The sequence below is a fragment of the Oncorhynchus mykiss genome, chromosome 19, assembly GCF_013265735.2.
Source record: "Oncorhynchus mykiss isolate Arlee chromosome 19, USDA_OmykA_1.1, whole genome shotgun sequence".
Taxonomy (NCBI): domain Eukaryota; kingdom Metazoa; phylum Chordata; class Actinopteri; order Salmoniformes; family Salmonidae; genus Oncorhynchus; species Oncorhynchus mykiss.
The window spans coordinates 11,087,720-11,101,839 of record NC_048583.1 but is presented as its reverse complement, the minus strand read 5'-3'; the positions used below and the strand labels follow the sequence as shown (position 1 = coordinate 11,101,839).

Genomic DNA, 14,120 nt, shown 5'->3' with positions numbered 1-14,120 from the left:
TAATTAATTTCATAATTTATTCAACTCATTGATTATGATCAAATCTATAAAACTGCATCCATTGATACTCTTCAAGTATAAACCAATAAACGGCAATGTCAAGTCTCTTGTATGAGGAAGTAGGTCAGTGTTTCAATTTGAAGGCAGTGTGTTGTGTGTGGGATTGGGAGGGGGACCAAGACCTAGAATTCCTTCCCTTCTCTCATCAACAATCAATCGTCCTTACAGAGCAGTGACCTGAGAGACAAGGCGAGAAGAGTAATCAATATTACAGTATATGGATAATGCTGTTGGTATTAGATCTCCACTTCAGCTAGATGAAGAAGAGGTGAAGGCTTTCAGTAACAGATCAGCCGCCAGGCCCGGTGATATAGCTCCCCTGGTGACCCTGTCCTCTAGCTGGGGTAGCTCCCCCCTGACGGCAGGGTGTTCCTGGAAGTGCCTCAGGACATTCTCCTGGATCAGGCTCCACATCCACACCTTGTGCTGGGCCCTACGTCTGTCCTGGAAGTCCCCGCTGGACAGGGTGGCTGAGCGGAAGGCCTCCATCTTACCCCACAGCTCTGCTACACCCTCGCCTGTCTGGGATGACACACGCACTACCTGGTGGGGGGGGGGGGGGAGAACCACACACACACGGTTAAGGACCAGTGAGCACACATACACACACTATGTTCTACTATCCCTGTGGGGACCTAAAATGTATTTCAATGGAAAATCCTAATTTTCCCTAACCTTAACAACCCCCCCCCCCCCCCACACACACACACACACACAGTGCAGTGCATACTGACATACATATACTCTCACATACGGTACTTGTCAGAAGTTTGGACACACCTACTACTCATTCAATGTTTTTTCTTTATTTGTATTCTTTTCTACATAGAATAATAGTGAAGACATCCTCCTGTCTCAGCCTCCAGTATTTATGCTGCAGTAGTTTATGTGTCGGGGGGCTAGGGTCAGTTTGTTATATCTGGAGTACTTCTCCTTGTCCTATCTTCCTCGGTGTCCTGTGTGAATTTAAGTGTGCTCTCTCTAATTCTCTCTAGGAGAAAGAGAGAACCATGCCTCAGGACTACCTGACATGATGACTCCTTGCTGTCCCCAGTCCACCTGGCCGTGCTGCTGCTCCAGTTTCAACTGTTCTGCCTTATTATTATTATTCGACCATGCTGGTCATTTATGAACATTTGAACATCTTGGCCATGTTCTGTTATAATCTCCACCCGGCACAGCCAGAAGAGGACTGGCCACCCCACATAGCCTGGTTCCTCTCTAGGTTTCTTGCTAGGTTTTGGCCTTTCTAGGGAGTTTTTCCTAGCCACCGTGCTTCTACACCTGCATTGCTTGCTGTTTGGGGTTTTAGGCTGGGTTTCTGTACAGCACTTTGAGATATCAGCTGATGTACGAAGGGCTATATAAATAAATTTGATTTGATCAAGACTATGAAATAACACATATGGGATCATGTAGTAACCAAAAAAGTGTTAGAAGAATCTAAAATATATTTTGATTTGTTTAAGTAGCCACCTTTGTGTTGATGACAGCTTTGTACTCTTGGCATTCTCTCAACGAGCTTCACCTGGAACGCTTTTCCAACAGTCTTGAAGTAGTTCCCACATATGCTGAGCACTTGTTGGTTGCTTTTCCTTTACTCTGCGGTCCAACTCATCCCAAACCATCTAAATTGGGTTGAGGTCAGGTGATTGTGGAGGCTAGGTCATCTAATGCAGCACTCCATCGCTAATCTTCTTGGTCAAAAAGCTCTTACACAGATAGGAGGTGTGTTTGGGTCATTGTCCTGTTGAAAAACAAATGATAGTCCCACTAAGCGCAAACAGGATGGGGTGGCGTATCGCTGCAGAATGCTGTGGTAGCCATGCTGGTTAGGTGTACCTTGAATTCTAAATAAATGACAGTGTCACCAGCAAAGCACCCCCACCCCATCACACCTCCTCCTCCATGCTTCACGGTGGGAACCACATGTGGAGATCATCCACTCAACTACTCTATGTCTCACAAAGACACAGCGGTTGGAACCAAACATCTCAAATTTGGACTCATCAGACCAAAAGACAGATTTCCACAGGTCTAATGTCCATTGCTCATGTTTCTTGGCCCAAGCAAGTCTCTTCTTATTATTGGTGTCCTTTAGTAGTGGTTTCTTTGCAACAATTCGACCGTGAAGTCCTGATTCACGCAGTGTCCTCTGAACAGTTGGTGTTGAGATGTCTTACTTGAAATATGTGAAGCATTTATTTGGGCTGCAATCTGAGGTGCAGTTAACTTTAATGAACTCATCCTCTGCAGCAGAGGTAACTCTGGGTCTTCCGTTCCTGTGACTGTCCTCACGAGAGTTTCATCATAGCGCTTGATGGTGTTTGCGACTGCACTTGAGGAAACTTTCAAAGTTCTAGACATTTTCCGGATTGACTGACCTTCGTGTCCTGAAGTAATGATGGACTGTCATTTATCTTTCCTTATCTGAGCTGTTCTTGCCATAATATGGACTTGGTCTTTTACCAAATAGGGCTATATTCTGTATACCCCCCTACCTTGTCACAACACAACTGACTGGCTCAAACGCATTAAGAAGGAAAGAAATCCCACAAATTAACTTTTAACAAGGCACACATGTAAATTGAAATGCATTCCAGGCGACTACCTCGTGAAGCTGGTTGAGAGAATGCCAAGCGTTTGCACAGCTGTCATCAAGGCAAAGGGCGGCTACTTTGAAGAATCTCAAATATATTTTGATTTGTTTAACACTTTTTTGGTTACTACATGATTCAATGTGTGTTATTTCATAGTTTTGATGTCTCCACTATTATTCTACAATGTAGAAAATAGTACAAATAAAGAAAAACACTGGAATGAGTAGGTGTGTCCAAACTTTTGACTGGTACTGTATGTGAACACACACGTGTGGACCCCCATGTAGTTGGCAATCAATCCCCATGCAGGCACAGTGACACACCACAGATATCACACACCCAGTGGGGTGTCTGTATTCCCCATATTCACCTCAAGCCTGTTCAGACAACACAAGTGTTTGTTTTTTTTACCTTTATTTAACTGGGCAAGTCAGTTAAGAACAAATTCTTATTTTCAATGACGGCCTAGGAACAGTAGGTTAACTGCCTGTTCAGGGGCAGAACGACAGATTTGTACCTTGATTTAAGGGCTAAACAACTCATTATTGACCAGTGATTGAATGAGAGTGACGGCACTACAAAAAGGGAACTGTGTGAAGTCATATCTCAATGGTAAAACACACTATCAAGCTGTATTCTATCTAGTCATTTATACATTGGTCTATTCACAATTCAAGTGTGCCAATAGAAATGTGTTTCTGACATGGGGAAATACTGTAGAAATGTCTTACAAAGCTACAGTCAAAATGATTAATCTGCTAGAAGGGAGCCTTCCAAAGTACCCTCCCCTGAACCTAATATTGAGATATGGCAGAGGAGGAATCATGTGGAGACCCATTAAAATCACTGTGGTGGATATCTCCTGTCCTGAAGTCAGTGTTGCTGCCTCTAGTACTAGTGGAAAGAGGAACAGGGCCAGAGAGCGAGAGAGACAAATGGAGACAGCAAAACAGAGAGAGATGAGATAGATGGAGATGAAGAGAGAGAGGGGTGGAGAGAAATAGAGACAGAAAAACAGAGAGAGTGCAAGAAAGAGAGAGAGAGAGAGAGAGAGAGAGAGAGAGACAGAGAACGAGACAGGTCTGGGAGTCTTTCATCTGAGTGGGTGGGCTGCTAATCAGGAAAATACATGACACAGCAGCTCTCTATTCAGAGTGGGGAGGAAGAGGGGGATGGAGGGAGGGAGGGAGGGAGAAGGGTGGGTGGCGGTAGGGGACTTTGGCAGGGTGCCAGGTGAGCAGATGCTGCATTGGGCCGCGCGCGGGCGGTCTGAGACAAAGAGACAACGCTCGGCCCAGGGCGGGGAGACATGCAGAGAGCACCCCCTCCCCACCCCGGGAACACTGCGACAGACTAGAGTGCCCTGATGATGACATCACATTATCCCCCTCCCCCAGGTCAGCTGACCTCGCTGTGCAGTGGGACGGCCTGTCGGCTCTGGTGATGTGTGCGTATGGAGAGTTGAGGGCGGCAAAAAAGGATTTTCAGGGGAAATATAACACAGCTCTCCAATAGAGGATACGAAGAAGAATATCAGGTTCCAACCTGCAGTTACCTGGAGTTTGAGGCAATATGATTTTTTTCATGTTTTGCTATTTTTTGTCACATGCATTTTTGTAGGTATGCATTTATTTCTCGTTTTCTGTTTTTACTCCTTAATTCTGTGCATATGAAAGTATGAGCACAAACTCACATAACCCAACACTAACCACGTTCCAGGTCTTGGACTTCTTCCTGAGCAGCTATTTGAAGCACATTTCTATATAGGTTTAACCCCTTCGCACTACCACTCAGACAAAAAACATTCAACCCAATACAACCCACCTTAGGGTTCCAGGACTTTGATTTCTTCCTGAGCAGTTTCAGAGCGCTGGTATACTCTGCCTGGATTCTCCTGGCTGGTACTAACAGGTCTCCGTCTGCTTTAGTGACCACCACCAGGTCTGCCTTCTCGATGATGCCTCGCTTAATGCCCTGGCAATGGAGAACACACGCAGATTCAGTACTGTGCCCTGAACTTTACAAAACGTCCCTAGACGGCTACCACCCGGTTATTCAACCCTGCACCTTAGAGGCTGCTTGCCCTATGTACATAGTCATGGAACACTGGTCACTTTAATAATGTTTACATACTGTTTTACCCATTTCATACGCCTCACAAGTCCTCAACTAGCAGCTTTATTAAATAGTACCCGAAAAACACCAGTCTCAACATCAACAGTGAAGAGGCGACTCCAGGATGCTGGCCTTCTAGGCAGAGTTGCAAAGAAAAAGCCATATCTCAGACTGGCCAATAAAAAGAAAGATTAAGATGGGCAAAAGAACATAGACACTGGACAGAGTAACTCTGCCTAGAAGGCCAGCAGCCCGGAGTCGCCTCTTCACTGTTGACGTTGAGACTGGTGTTTTGCGGGCACTATTTAATTAAGCTGCCAGTTGAGGACTTGTGAGGAGTCTGTTTCTCAAACTAGACACGAATGTACTTGTCCTCTTGCTCAGTTGTGCACCGGGGCCTCCCACTCTTTCTATTCTGGTTAAAGCCAGTTTGCGCTGTTCTTTGAAGGGAGTAGTACACAGCTTTGTACGAGATCTTCAGTTTCTTGGCCATTTCTCGCATGGAATAGCCTTCATTTGTCACAACAAGAATAGACTGACGAGTTTCAGATGAAAGTTGTTTCTGGCCATTTTGAGCCTGTAATCGAACCCACAAATGCTGATGCTCCAGATACTCAACTAGTCTAAAGGTGAGTTTTAATACTTCTTTAATCAAAACAACAATTTTCAGCTGTGCTAACGTAATTGCAAAATGATTTTCTAATGATCAATTAGCCTTTTAAAATGATAAACTTGGATTAGCTAACACAACGTGCCATTGGAACACAGGAGTGATGGTTGCTGATAATGGGCCCCTGTATGCCTAAAATCTGACATTTCCAGCTACAATAGTGCTAAAATAATGTATATGTTGAAAGATAATGATAAAATAATTCCACTCTGAAACCTTATAACTGTATGAAATTGATTAGAATCATAAAATTATAATCTGATGATGTGTGTAGTTTATTCGGAATTAGGTTAAACAATGTATCTGTATAGTGGAAAAACAAGGCGTAGCTTAGGATTTGAACTTATATGTGGGTGCCTAAGAAAATACCGAAGAACAGTTAAACTGTGTTTGACCCAACCTGGCTAGGCCTCTGAGGAACCTATGAGAGCATAGGGAGTATTTCTCAAGGTTTCCCTAATCTCAGGGGAATGGACCTGTCGGCTGGGCAGTGATACACAGTGGTGAGAGATAGAGATAAAACTCACCTACTGTTTTTTTTACCTTTATGTAACTAGGCAAATTCTTATTTTCAATGACGGCCTTGGAACAGTGGGTTAACTGCCTGTTCAGGGGCAGAACGACAGATTTTGTACCTTGTCAGCTCGGGGATTTGAACTTGCAACCTTTCGGTTACTAGTCCAATGCTCTAACCACTAGGCTACCCTGCCGTTTGTGTAGAAGTATGTGCGTAGGATACCTACTGTTTGTGTGGAAGTATGTGCGTAGGATACCTACTGTTTGTGTGGAAGTATGTGCGTAGGATACCTACTGTTTGTGTGGAAGTATGTGCGCAGCTATAAAATGGATGTCTTTGTATAATGGACTTCAGAACGTTCTCTGAATAAACTGTACTATCTTTTTGCATAAGAGTCTTTGACTAATTATTATTAAACCCATGGTCTTACAGATCTCGGGGATTGGTCAGAGCAATTGATTGTCAGTTATTATCATTGGAATTGAAAATTGTGACAAATAGTCATTTACAACATTAGCAATGTCTACACTGTATTTCTGATCAATTTGTTATTTTAATAGACAAAAAAAATTGCTTTTCTTTCAAAAACAAGGACATTTCTAAGTGACCCCAAACTTTTGAACGGTAGTGTATATGAGATTCTTCAACGTAGGCACCCTTTGCATTGATGACAGCTCTGCACACTCTTGACATTCTCTCAACCAGCTTCATGAGGTAGTCACCTGGAATGCATTTCAATTAACAGGTGTGCCTTGTTAAAAGTAAATTTGTGGAATTTCTTTCCTTCTTAATGCGTTTGAGCCAATCAGTTGTGTTATGTTGTGACAAGGCAGGGGTGGTATACAGAAGATGGTCTTAACCAAATAGGGCCAAGTCCATATTATGGCAAGAACAGCTCAAATAAGCAAAGAGAAACAACAGTCCATTACTTTAAGACATGAAGGCCAGTCAATCTGGAAACTTTCAAGAACTTTGAACGTTTCTCCAAGTTCAGTCGCAAAAACCATCAAGAGCTATGATGAAACTGGCTCTCATGAGGACCGCCACAGGAAAGGAAGACCCAGAATTACCTCTGCTGCAGAGGATAAGTTCATAAATTGCAGCCCAAATAAATGCTTCACAGATTTCAAGTAACAGACACATCTCAACATCAACTTCATTGTTGAATTGCTGCAAAGAAACCACTACTAAAGGACACCAATAAGAAGAAGAGACTTGCTTGAAAGACAGTAACACGAGCAATGGACAATAGACCGGTGGAAATCTGTCTTTGGCCTGATGAATTCAAATGTGAGATTTTTGGTTCCAACCGCCATGTCTTTGTGAGACGCAGAGCAGGTGAAGGGATGATTTACACATGTATAGTTTCCACCGTGAAGCATGGAGGAGGTGGTGTGATGATGCTTTGCTGGTGACACGGAGCGATTTATTTAGAATTCAAGGCACACTTAACCAGCATGGCTACCACAGCATTCTGCAGCGATACGCCATCCCACCTGGTTTGTGCAACAGAACAATGACCCAAACACACCTATCTGTGTACGGGCTATTTGACCAAGAAGGAGAGTGATGGAGTGCTGCATCAGATGACCTGGCCTCCACAATCACCTGACTTCAACCCAATTGAGATGGTTTGGTATGAGTTGGACCGCAGAGTGAAGGAAAAGCAGCCAACAAGTGTTCAGCATATGTGGGAACTCCTTCAAGACTGTTAGAAAAGCATTCCAGGTGAAGCTCGTTGAGAGAATGCCAAGTGTGCAAAGTTGTCATCAAGGCAGAGGGTGGCTACATTAAAGAAATCTAAATATATTTGAGATTCTACAACACTTTGTTGGTTACTACATGATTCCATGTGTTATATCATTTGTTTTGATGTCTTCACTATTATTCTACAATGTAGAAAATAGTAATAAAGGGAAAAAAACATTTAAAAATGTAATGAGTAGGCGTGTCCACAGAAATTACTAAATATGTGTATGTGACCAACATGATGTGCTTTGAATCAACTTTATTGATCTCCAGATTGGATGTAAATCTTATGTCTATACGTATAAGCTAATTGATGGACTGTGATCCTGTTTGAATACTTAAGTGCATCCTGAGGCAGGATAAGTGAAGACAACAGGGTGGAAAGAAACCATTTTGTTTCTTTTCCAAATATGAAAGGAGTGAGGAATCAGGGATGTACTTTAAAGCCAGTTGAACTAAGCTCATGAGACATTTATATACATCAAGAATCAATGGATATAATTTTCATTTAAATGATCAAAAATGTCTGTAAATATCAGAAGATATTCAATGTCACAAGATATTCACAGGTTCTTTAATGGCATTGTAACAGGGGAGTGTGATGGTGATGGAGGTCTGACCTGTAGTTCATCGCCCCCTGCTGGTGGGATCAGCAACACAAACATGTCCACCATGTCAGCCACCGCAAACTCTGACTGGCCTACGCCTGAGGACACAACACACAATGAAACCAAGTATTTATGAAACGCTAGATACCTTAGGAATTGTATTAATAAACTATGAGCTATGTTATATAATTTCATCATTTTATCCTTCATGCCATTTAGACTTTATAAACCACGTAATGTGGAAGATGCAAAGCATGAATCACAGTGAGATTAAATCTGGTTCAATAAAAACTGTGCAGGTGGCCTATCCCAGGTGAAGATGTGTCCCTTCTGAGGCTTTTAAAAACAGTCGACTCAACCATTGAGTTCCTCACCTACAGTTTCTACCAGAACGATGTCGTAGCCACCCCCCTCACACAGTACTATGGCCTCATTGGTGGTCCGGGTGACTCCTCCCAGTGTTCCAGAGGTGGGGGAGGGTCTGATGAAAGCACTCATGTCTCTGGAGAGCTCAGTCATACGAGTCTTGTCACCCATCAGAGAACCTGGGGAGAGGGGGAGGATTTATGCGTAACACCAACATAAAGTGTAAGTGGTAGTATATAAGTATAGCTATCAATATTTAATAATAATAATTTGCCTAGCTTGAAGAAGATAAATGTGAGGAACACAGGAGGCTGCTGAGGGGAGAACGGCTCGTAATAAAATGTCCAGAACAGAGCAAATGGAATGGCATCAGACACCTGGAAACCATGTGTTTGATACCATTCCACTGATTCCGCTCCAGTCATTAACACGAGCCCGTCCTCCCCAATTAAGGTCCCACCAACCTCCTGTGGTGAGGAAATTATGTTTAACAACATTGAACAAGGAGGAATGGTTGTCAATGTTCACAAAATCCCACATGTTACGGTGCAAGAGTCTGTCTGGCATTACGAGGCATTCTAACAGACCCATTTAAACCAATACATATACCCCACAACACTGATGAAATACCACGCACAAACACAGGAATGAAACACTCCTTCCATGGCCTCCAACTGCTCTTAAACGCTAGTAAAACCAAATGCATGCTTTTCAACCGTTCGCTGTCTACACCCCCACACCCGACCAGCATCACCACCCTGGATGGTTCCGACCTAGAATATGTGGACATCTATAAGTAACTAGGTGTCTGGCTAGACTGTAAACTCTTCTTCCAGACTCATATCAAACATCTCCAATCTAAAATCAAATCTAGAGTTGGCTTTCTATTCCACAACAAAACCTCCTTCACTCAAGCCGCCAAACTTACCCTAGTAAAACTGACTATCCTACCGATCCTCGACTTCGGTGATGTCATCTACAAAATAGCTTCCAATACTCTACTCAGCAAACTGGATGCAGTTTATCACAGCGCCATCCGTTTTGTTACTAAAGCACCTTATACCACTGCGACCTGTATGCTCTAGTCGGCTGGCTGGTCCTCGCTACATATTCGTCGCCAGACCCACTGGCTCCAGGTCATCTACAAGTCCATGCTAGGTTTATCTCAGTTCACTGGTCACAATGGCAACACCCACCCGTAGCACGTGCTCCAGCAGGTGTATCTCACTGATCATCCCTAAAGCCAACACCTAATTTGGCCGCCTTTCGTTCCAGTTCTCTGCTGCCTGTGCAAAAATCACTGAAGTTGGAGACTTTTATCCTCACCAACTTTAAACATCTGCTATCTGAGCAGCTAACCGATCGCTGCAGCTGTACATTGTCCATCGGTAAATAGCCCACCCAATTTACCTACCTCATCCCCATACTGTTTTTATTTATTTACTTTTCTGCTCTTTTGCACACCAGTATCTCTACCTGCACATGACCATCTGATCATTTATCACTCCAGTGTTAATCTGCTAAATTGTAATGATTTGCCGACCTCCTCATGCCTTTTGCACACATTGTATATAGACCCTTTTTTTTCTCTTTTTTCTACTGTGTTATTGACTTGTTTATTGTTTACTCCATGTGTAACTCTGTGTTGTCTGCTCATACTGCTATGCTTTATCTTGGCCAGGTCGCAGTTGCAAATGAGAACTTGTTCTCAACTAGCCTACCTGGTTAAATAAAGGTGAAATAAAAAAATAAAATAAATAAAATGTAGAATGATGTGGAAACATACCTCCTGTAGTGCATGATGAGGGGTCAACTGCCAGAACAGAGACTTTATGTCCTTGTCCTGTGAGCATCTTCCCCACCACCTCAATGAAGGTGGACTTCCCAGCTCCGGGTGGGCCAGACAGACCTACAGACAGACGTCACCTCACAGAGGACAAACATGCACGTACACCAAGCCCACTCTCTTCCCCATATGGTAGTTTAGACTTAGCTACCTCAAGTGTAGGAGTACAAAAATCTTCAATAAAAAACCCACATTGCAGCCACCAATTCAAGCGTTCCAACTCTAAGGACTCTGCAAGCCACTAGTTCAAATGTTCACATATTATTGGGTCTGCGTGCATTCTATGTACTGGGCATAGACACAACAATGTTGAACATAACAATCCACATACTAACCCACTCTGAAGGCCAGGGGTTTCCCTCCGTTCTGTTTCTCCTGCTCCTTCCTGTGGGCCAGTACTCTCTGTAGCAGGACCTGGGCCAGCTCTTTCTTTCTGGGATGCTGGGTCTCCACCAGGGTAATGGACTCAGCCAGACTGGCCCGCTGACCTGAGATCAGTCCTTCATACAGCTTATTCAACAGCCTTTGCTCTGGTGGACTCAGCTCCTTGATGTGGCTGAGGGTGGATTCCACACACATACCACGGATGTTTTGGGAGTTAAGCCCAGGGAATGAGGGGGTACAAGGGGTACGAGTGCAGGATGGTGGGGGTAGCTGGCGGAAGAGGCATCGGCCCAATGTTGGGGTGACAGTTCGTAAGGGGGAGGACAAGCCGTGGAGAAGCGGAAAGAGTACTGAGGGTCCCATGATTGCCTGGCACTGGTCCCTTCTCTAGGGGAGAGAGTCTGATAATGATGTAACGTTAGACAACAGGCATTCAGTAGAGGTTTGTGACACATTTCAGTTAATTCAACAAGACAGAACCAAAACAATACTGATGCTGATTACTCTATGACACTCACTTTGGGCTATTTAGACTGTTTGAGGTTGTGTCATTCAGGAGCAAATTCTTCCAGTAGAAACGAATGGACATATGCATACATACAGTACATACACCGGTAACTGACTGACAAGTAGCCTATAGCTGAACAGTTACAAAACGTGTACATACAATGGAGAACTCACCTTGATAGCCAGCTATTTGTACATACATCTGCTTCGTCCAGCTTTGCTGTTGTCCTCTAATATTGCTCCATACACTTTCATAACTGAGTATTCATTTTTGGAATAAAGAAAATAAGGATAATTCTGTCATTAGATACTCCAAAGCAACCACACGTTGACCTACCAGTATTTTCGTCGTCACTAGCTACCACAGTCACAAAGTCAGAAACTCTGCCCATTTCTTTCTTCTTAAAATGTGATATTAAACCTAACATTGACCCTAACCTTAACCACACTGATAACCTTATGCCTAGACATAACCTTAAAGTAAAACCAAAAAGCACATGTTTATTTTCATAAATCTTTTGAAATCGTGGCTGTGCTATCTAGTGAAACCCAGTGGGTATTTTTCTTTTTTTTGCTCGTTCACTTCCTACTTCCTGTGACGTTGAACGCCACCCCTTTCTAGAAAAGTAGTACTAATCAAGGCCACACGGTGGTAGCAGTTAGTCGTGGTTGAGCTCTTGTCTTCACAATTCACTCAAATTGAAATTCAAGGGAATCATTTTAGAAGGCATTTATCTAGGGATGGATAACTCTTCCACAATTTTGCATGTATTTTGCAAGATTTTTCCAATTTCAGCCATTGTGGCCATACAATTTCATGTTAGTGTCTTGAGGTGTAATATTTTTGTGGGTGCTTCTATTTCCATGTCCTATTTCACACAGGTACACATGTATTAAAATCAAATAAAATCTAAGTTTATTTGTCATGCGCGCCGAATAAAACCTTACAGTGAAATGCTTACTTACATGCTCTAACCAATAGCGCAAAAAAGGTGTTAAGTGGACAATAGGTAAGTAAAGAAATAAAACAACAGTAAAAAAAAACCAGGCTATATACAGTAGTAGCGAGGCTATAAAAGTAGCAACGCTACATACACTGGTTACTCAGGCTGATTGAGGTAGTATGTACATGTAGATATGGTAAAAGTGACTATGCATATATGATGAACAGAGAGTAGCAGTAGCGTAAAAAGAGGGTGTGGTGGGTGGTGGTTGTCACGTTCTGACCTTAGTTCCTTTTTTATGTCTTTGTGTTAGGTTAGTCAGGGCGTGAGTTGGGGTGGGTAGTCTATGTTTTTTTTCTATGTTGTTATATTTCTATGTGTTTGGCCGAGTATGGTTCTCAATCAGAGGCAGGTTTCGTTCGTTGTCTCTGATTGAGAATCATACTTAGGTAGCCTGTTTCCCCCGTTTTGGTGGTGGGTGTTTAATTTATGTTTAGAGTCTGTTCACCTGGCAGAACTGTTTCGTTTTCGCGGCGTTGTTATTTTGTGTGGTGTTCAGTTTTTCAATTAAAATATGTTGAACACTTGCCACACTGCATTTTGGTCCTCCACTCCTTCCACCAACGAGAATCGTTACAGTGGGTGGCGGGACACAATGCAGATAGCCCAGTTAGCCAATGTGCGGGAGCACTGGTTGGTCGGTCCAATTTGAATCTATTAAAATATATATATATTTCACCTTTATTTAACCAGATAGGCTAGTTGAGAACAATTTGCAACTGCGACCTGGCCAAGATAAAGCATAGCAGTTCGACACATACAACAACACAGAGTTACATGGAATAAACAAAACATACAGTCAATACTACAGTAGAAAAAAAGAAAACAAAAAGTCTATATACAGTGAGTGTAAATTAGGTAAATCAAATCAAATCAAATTTTTATTTGTCACATACACATGGTTAGCAGATGTTAATGCGAGTGTAGCGAAATGCTTGTGCTTCTAGTTCCGACAATGCAGTAATAACCAACAAGTAATCTAACTAACAATTCCAAAACTACTGTCTTGTACACAGTGTGAGGGGATAAAGAATATGTACATAAGGATATATGAATGAGTGATGGTACAGAGCAGCATAGGCAAGATACAGTAGATGGTATCGAGTACAGTATATACATATGAGATGAGTATGTAAACAAAGTGGCATAGTTAAAGTGGCTAGTGATACATGTATTACATAAGGATACAGTCGATGATATAGAGTACAGTATATACGTATGCATATGAGATGAATAATGTAGGGTAAGTAACATTATATAAGGTAGCATTGTTGAAAGTGGCTAGTGATATATTTACATCATTTCCCATTATTAAAGTGGCTGGAGTTGAGTCAGTGTCAGTGTGTTGGCGACAGCCACTCAATGTTAGTGGTAGCTGTTTAACAGTCTGATGGCCTTGAGATAGAAGCTGTTTTTCAGTCTCTCGGTCCCAGCTTTGATGCACCTGTACTGACCTCGCCTTCTGGATGATAGCGGGGTGAACAGGCAGTGGCTCGGGTGGTTGATGTCCTTGATGATCTTTATGGCCTTCCTGTGACATCGGGTGGTGTAGGTGTCCTGGAGGGCAGGTAGTTTGCCCCCGGTGATGCGTTGTGCAGACCTCACTACCCTCTGGAGAGCCTTACGGTTGAGGGCGGAGCAGTTGCCGTACCAGGCGGTGATACAGCCCGCCAGGATGCTCTCGATTGTGCATC

The 14,120-nt window shown here is 43.0% G+C and overlaps 1 protein-coding gene across 1 annotated transcript; it reads right to left on the bottom strand.

Annotated features, from left to right (window-relative positions):
* Positions 1 to 12,031, bottom strand: LOC110497367 (methylmalonic aciduria type A homolog, mitochondrial). The gene is made up of 7 exons (XM_036954281.1): positions 11,597 to 12,031; positions 10,867 to 11,316; positions 10,472 to 10,594; positions 8,694 to 8,864; positions 8,332 to 8,417; positions 4,485 to 4,634; positions 1 to 603 (listed from the first exon to the last, which is right to left on the bottom strand). The coding sequence occupies exons 2-7, from the start codon at positions 11,276 to 11,278 to the stop codon at positions 310 to 312; spliced, it is 1,236 nt and encodes a 411-aa protein (XP_036810176.1). The 5' UTR covers positions 11,279 to 11,316; positions 11,597 to 12,031; the 3' UTR covers positions 1 to 309.
* Between the last annotated feature and the right edge of the window lie 2,089 nt (positions 12,032 to 14,120).

Excerpts from the sequence above, each read along its gene's own strand:
- LOC110497367 (XM_036954281.1), bottom strand. The coding sequence starts at position 11,278 with ATGGGACCCTCAGTACTCTTTCCGCTTCTCCACGGCTTGTCCTCCCCC. Across the intron at positions 10,595-10,866 it reads ACCCCTGGCCTTCAGAGTGG|GTCTGTCTGGCCCACCCGGA; the intron begins GTTAGTATGTGG and ends GTCTGTCTGTAG. Across the intron at positions 8,865-10,471 it reads CTCATCATGCACTACAGGAG|GTTCTCTGATGGGTGACAAG; the intron begins GTATGTTTCCAC and ends CCCTCTCCCCAG.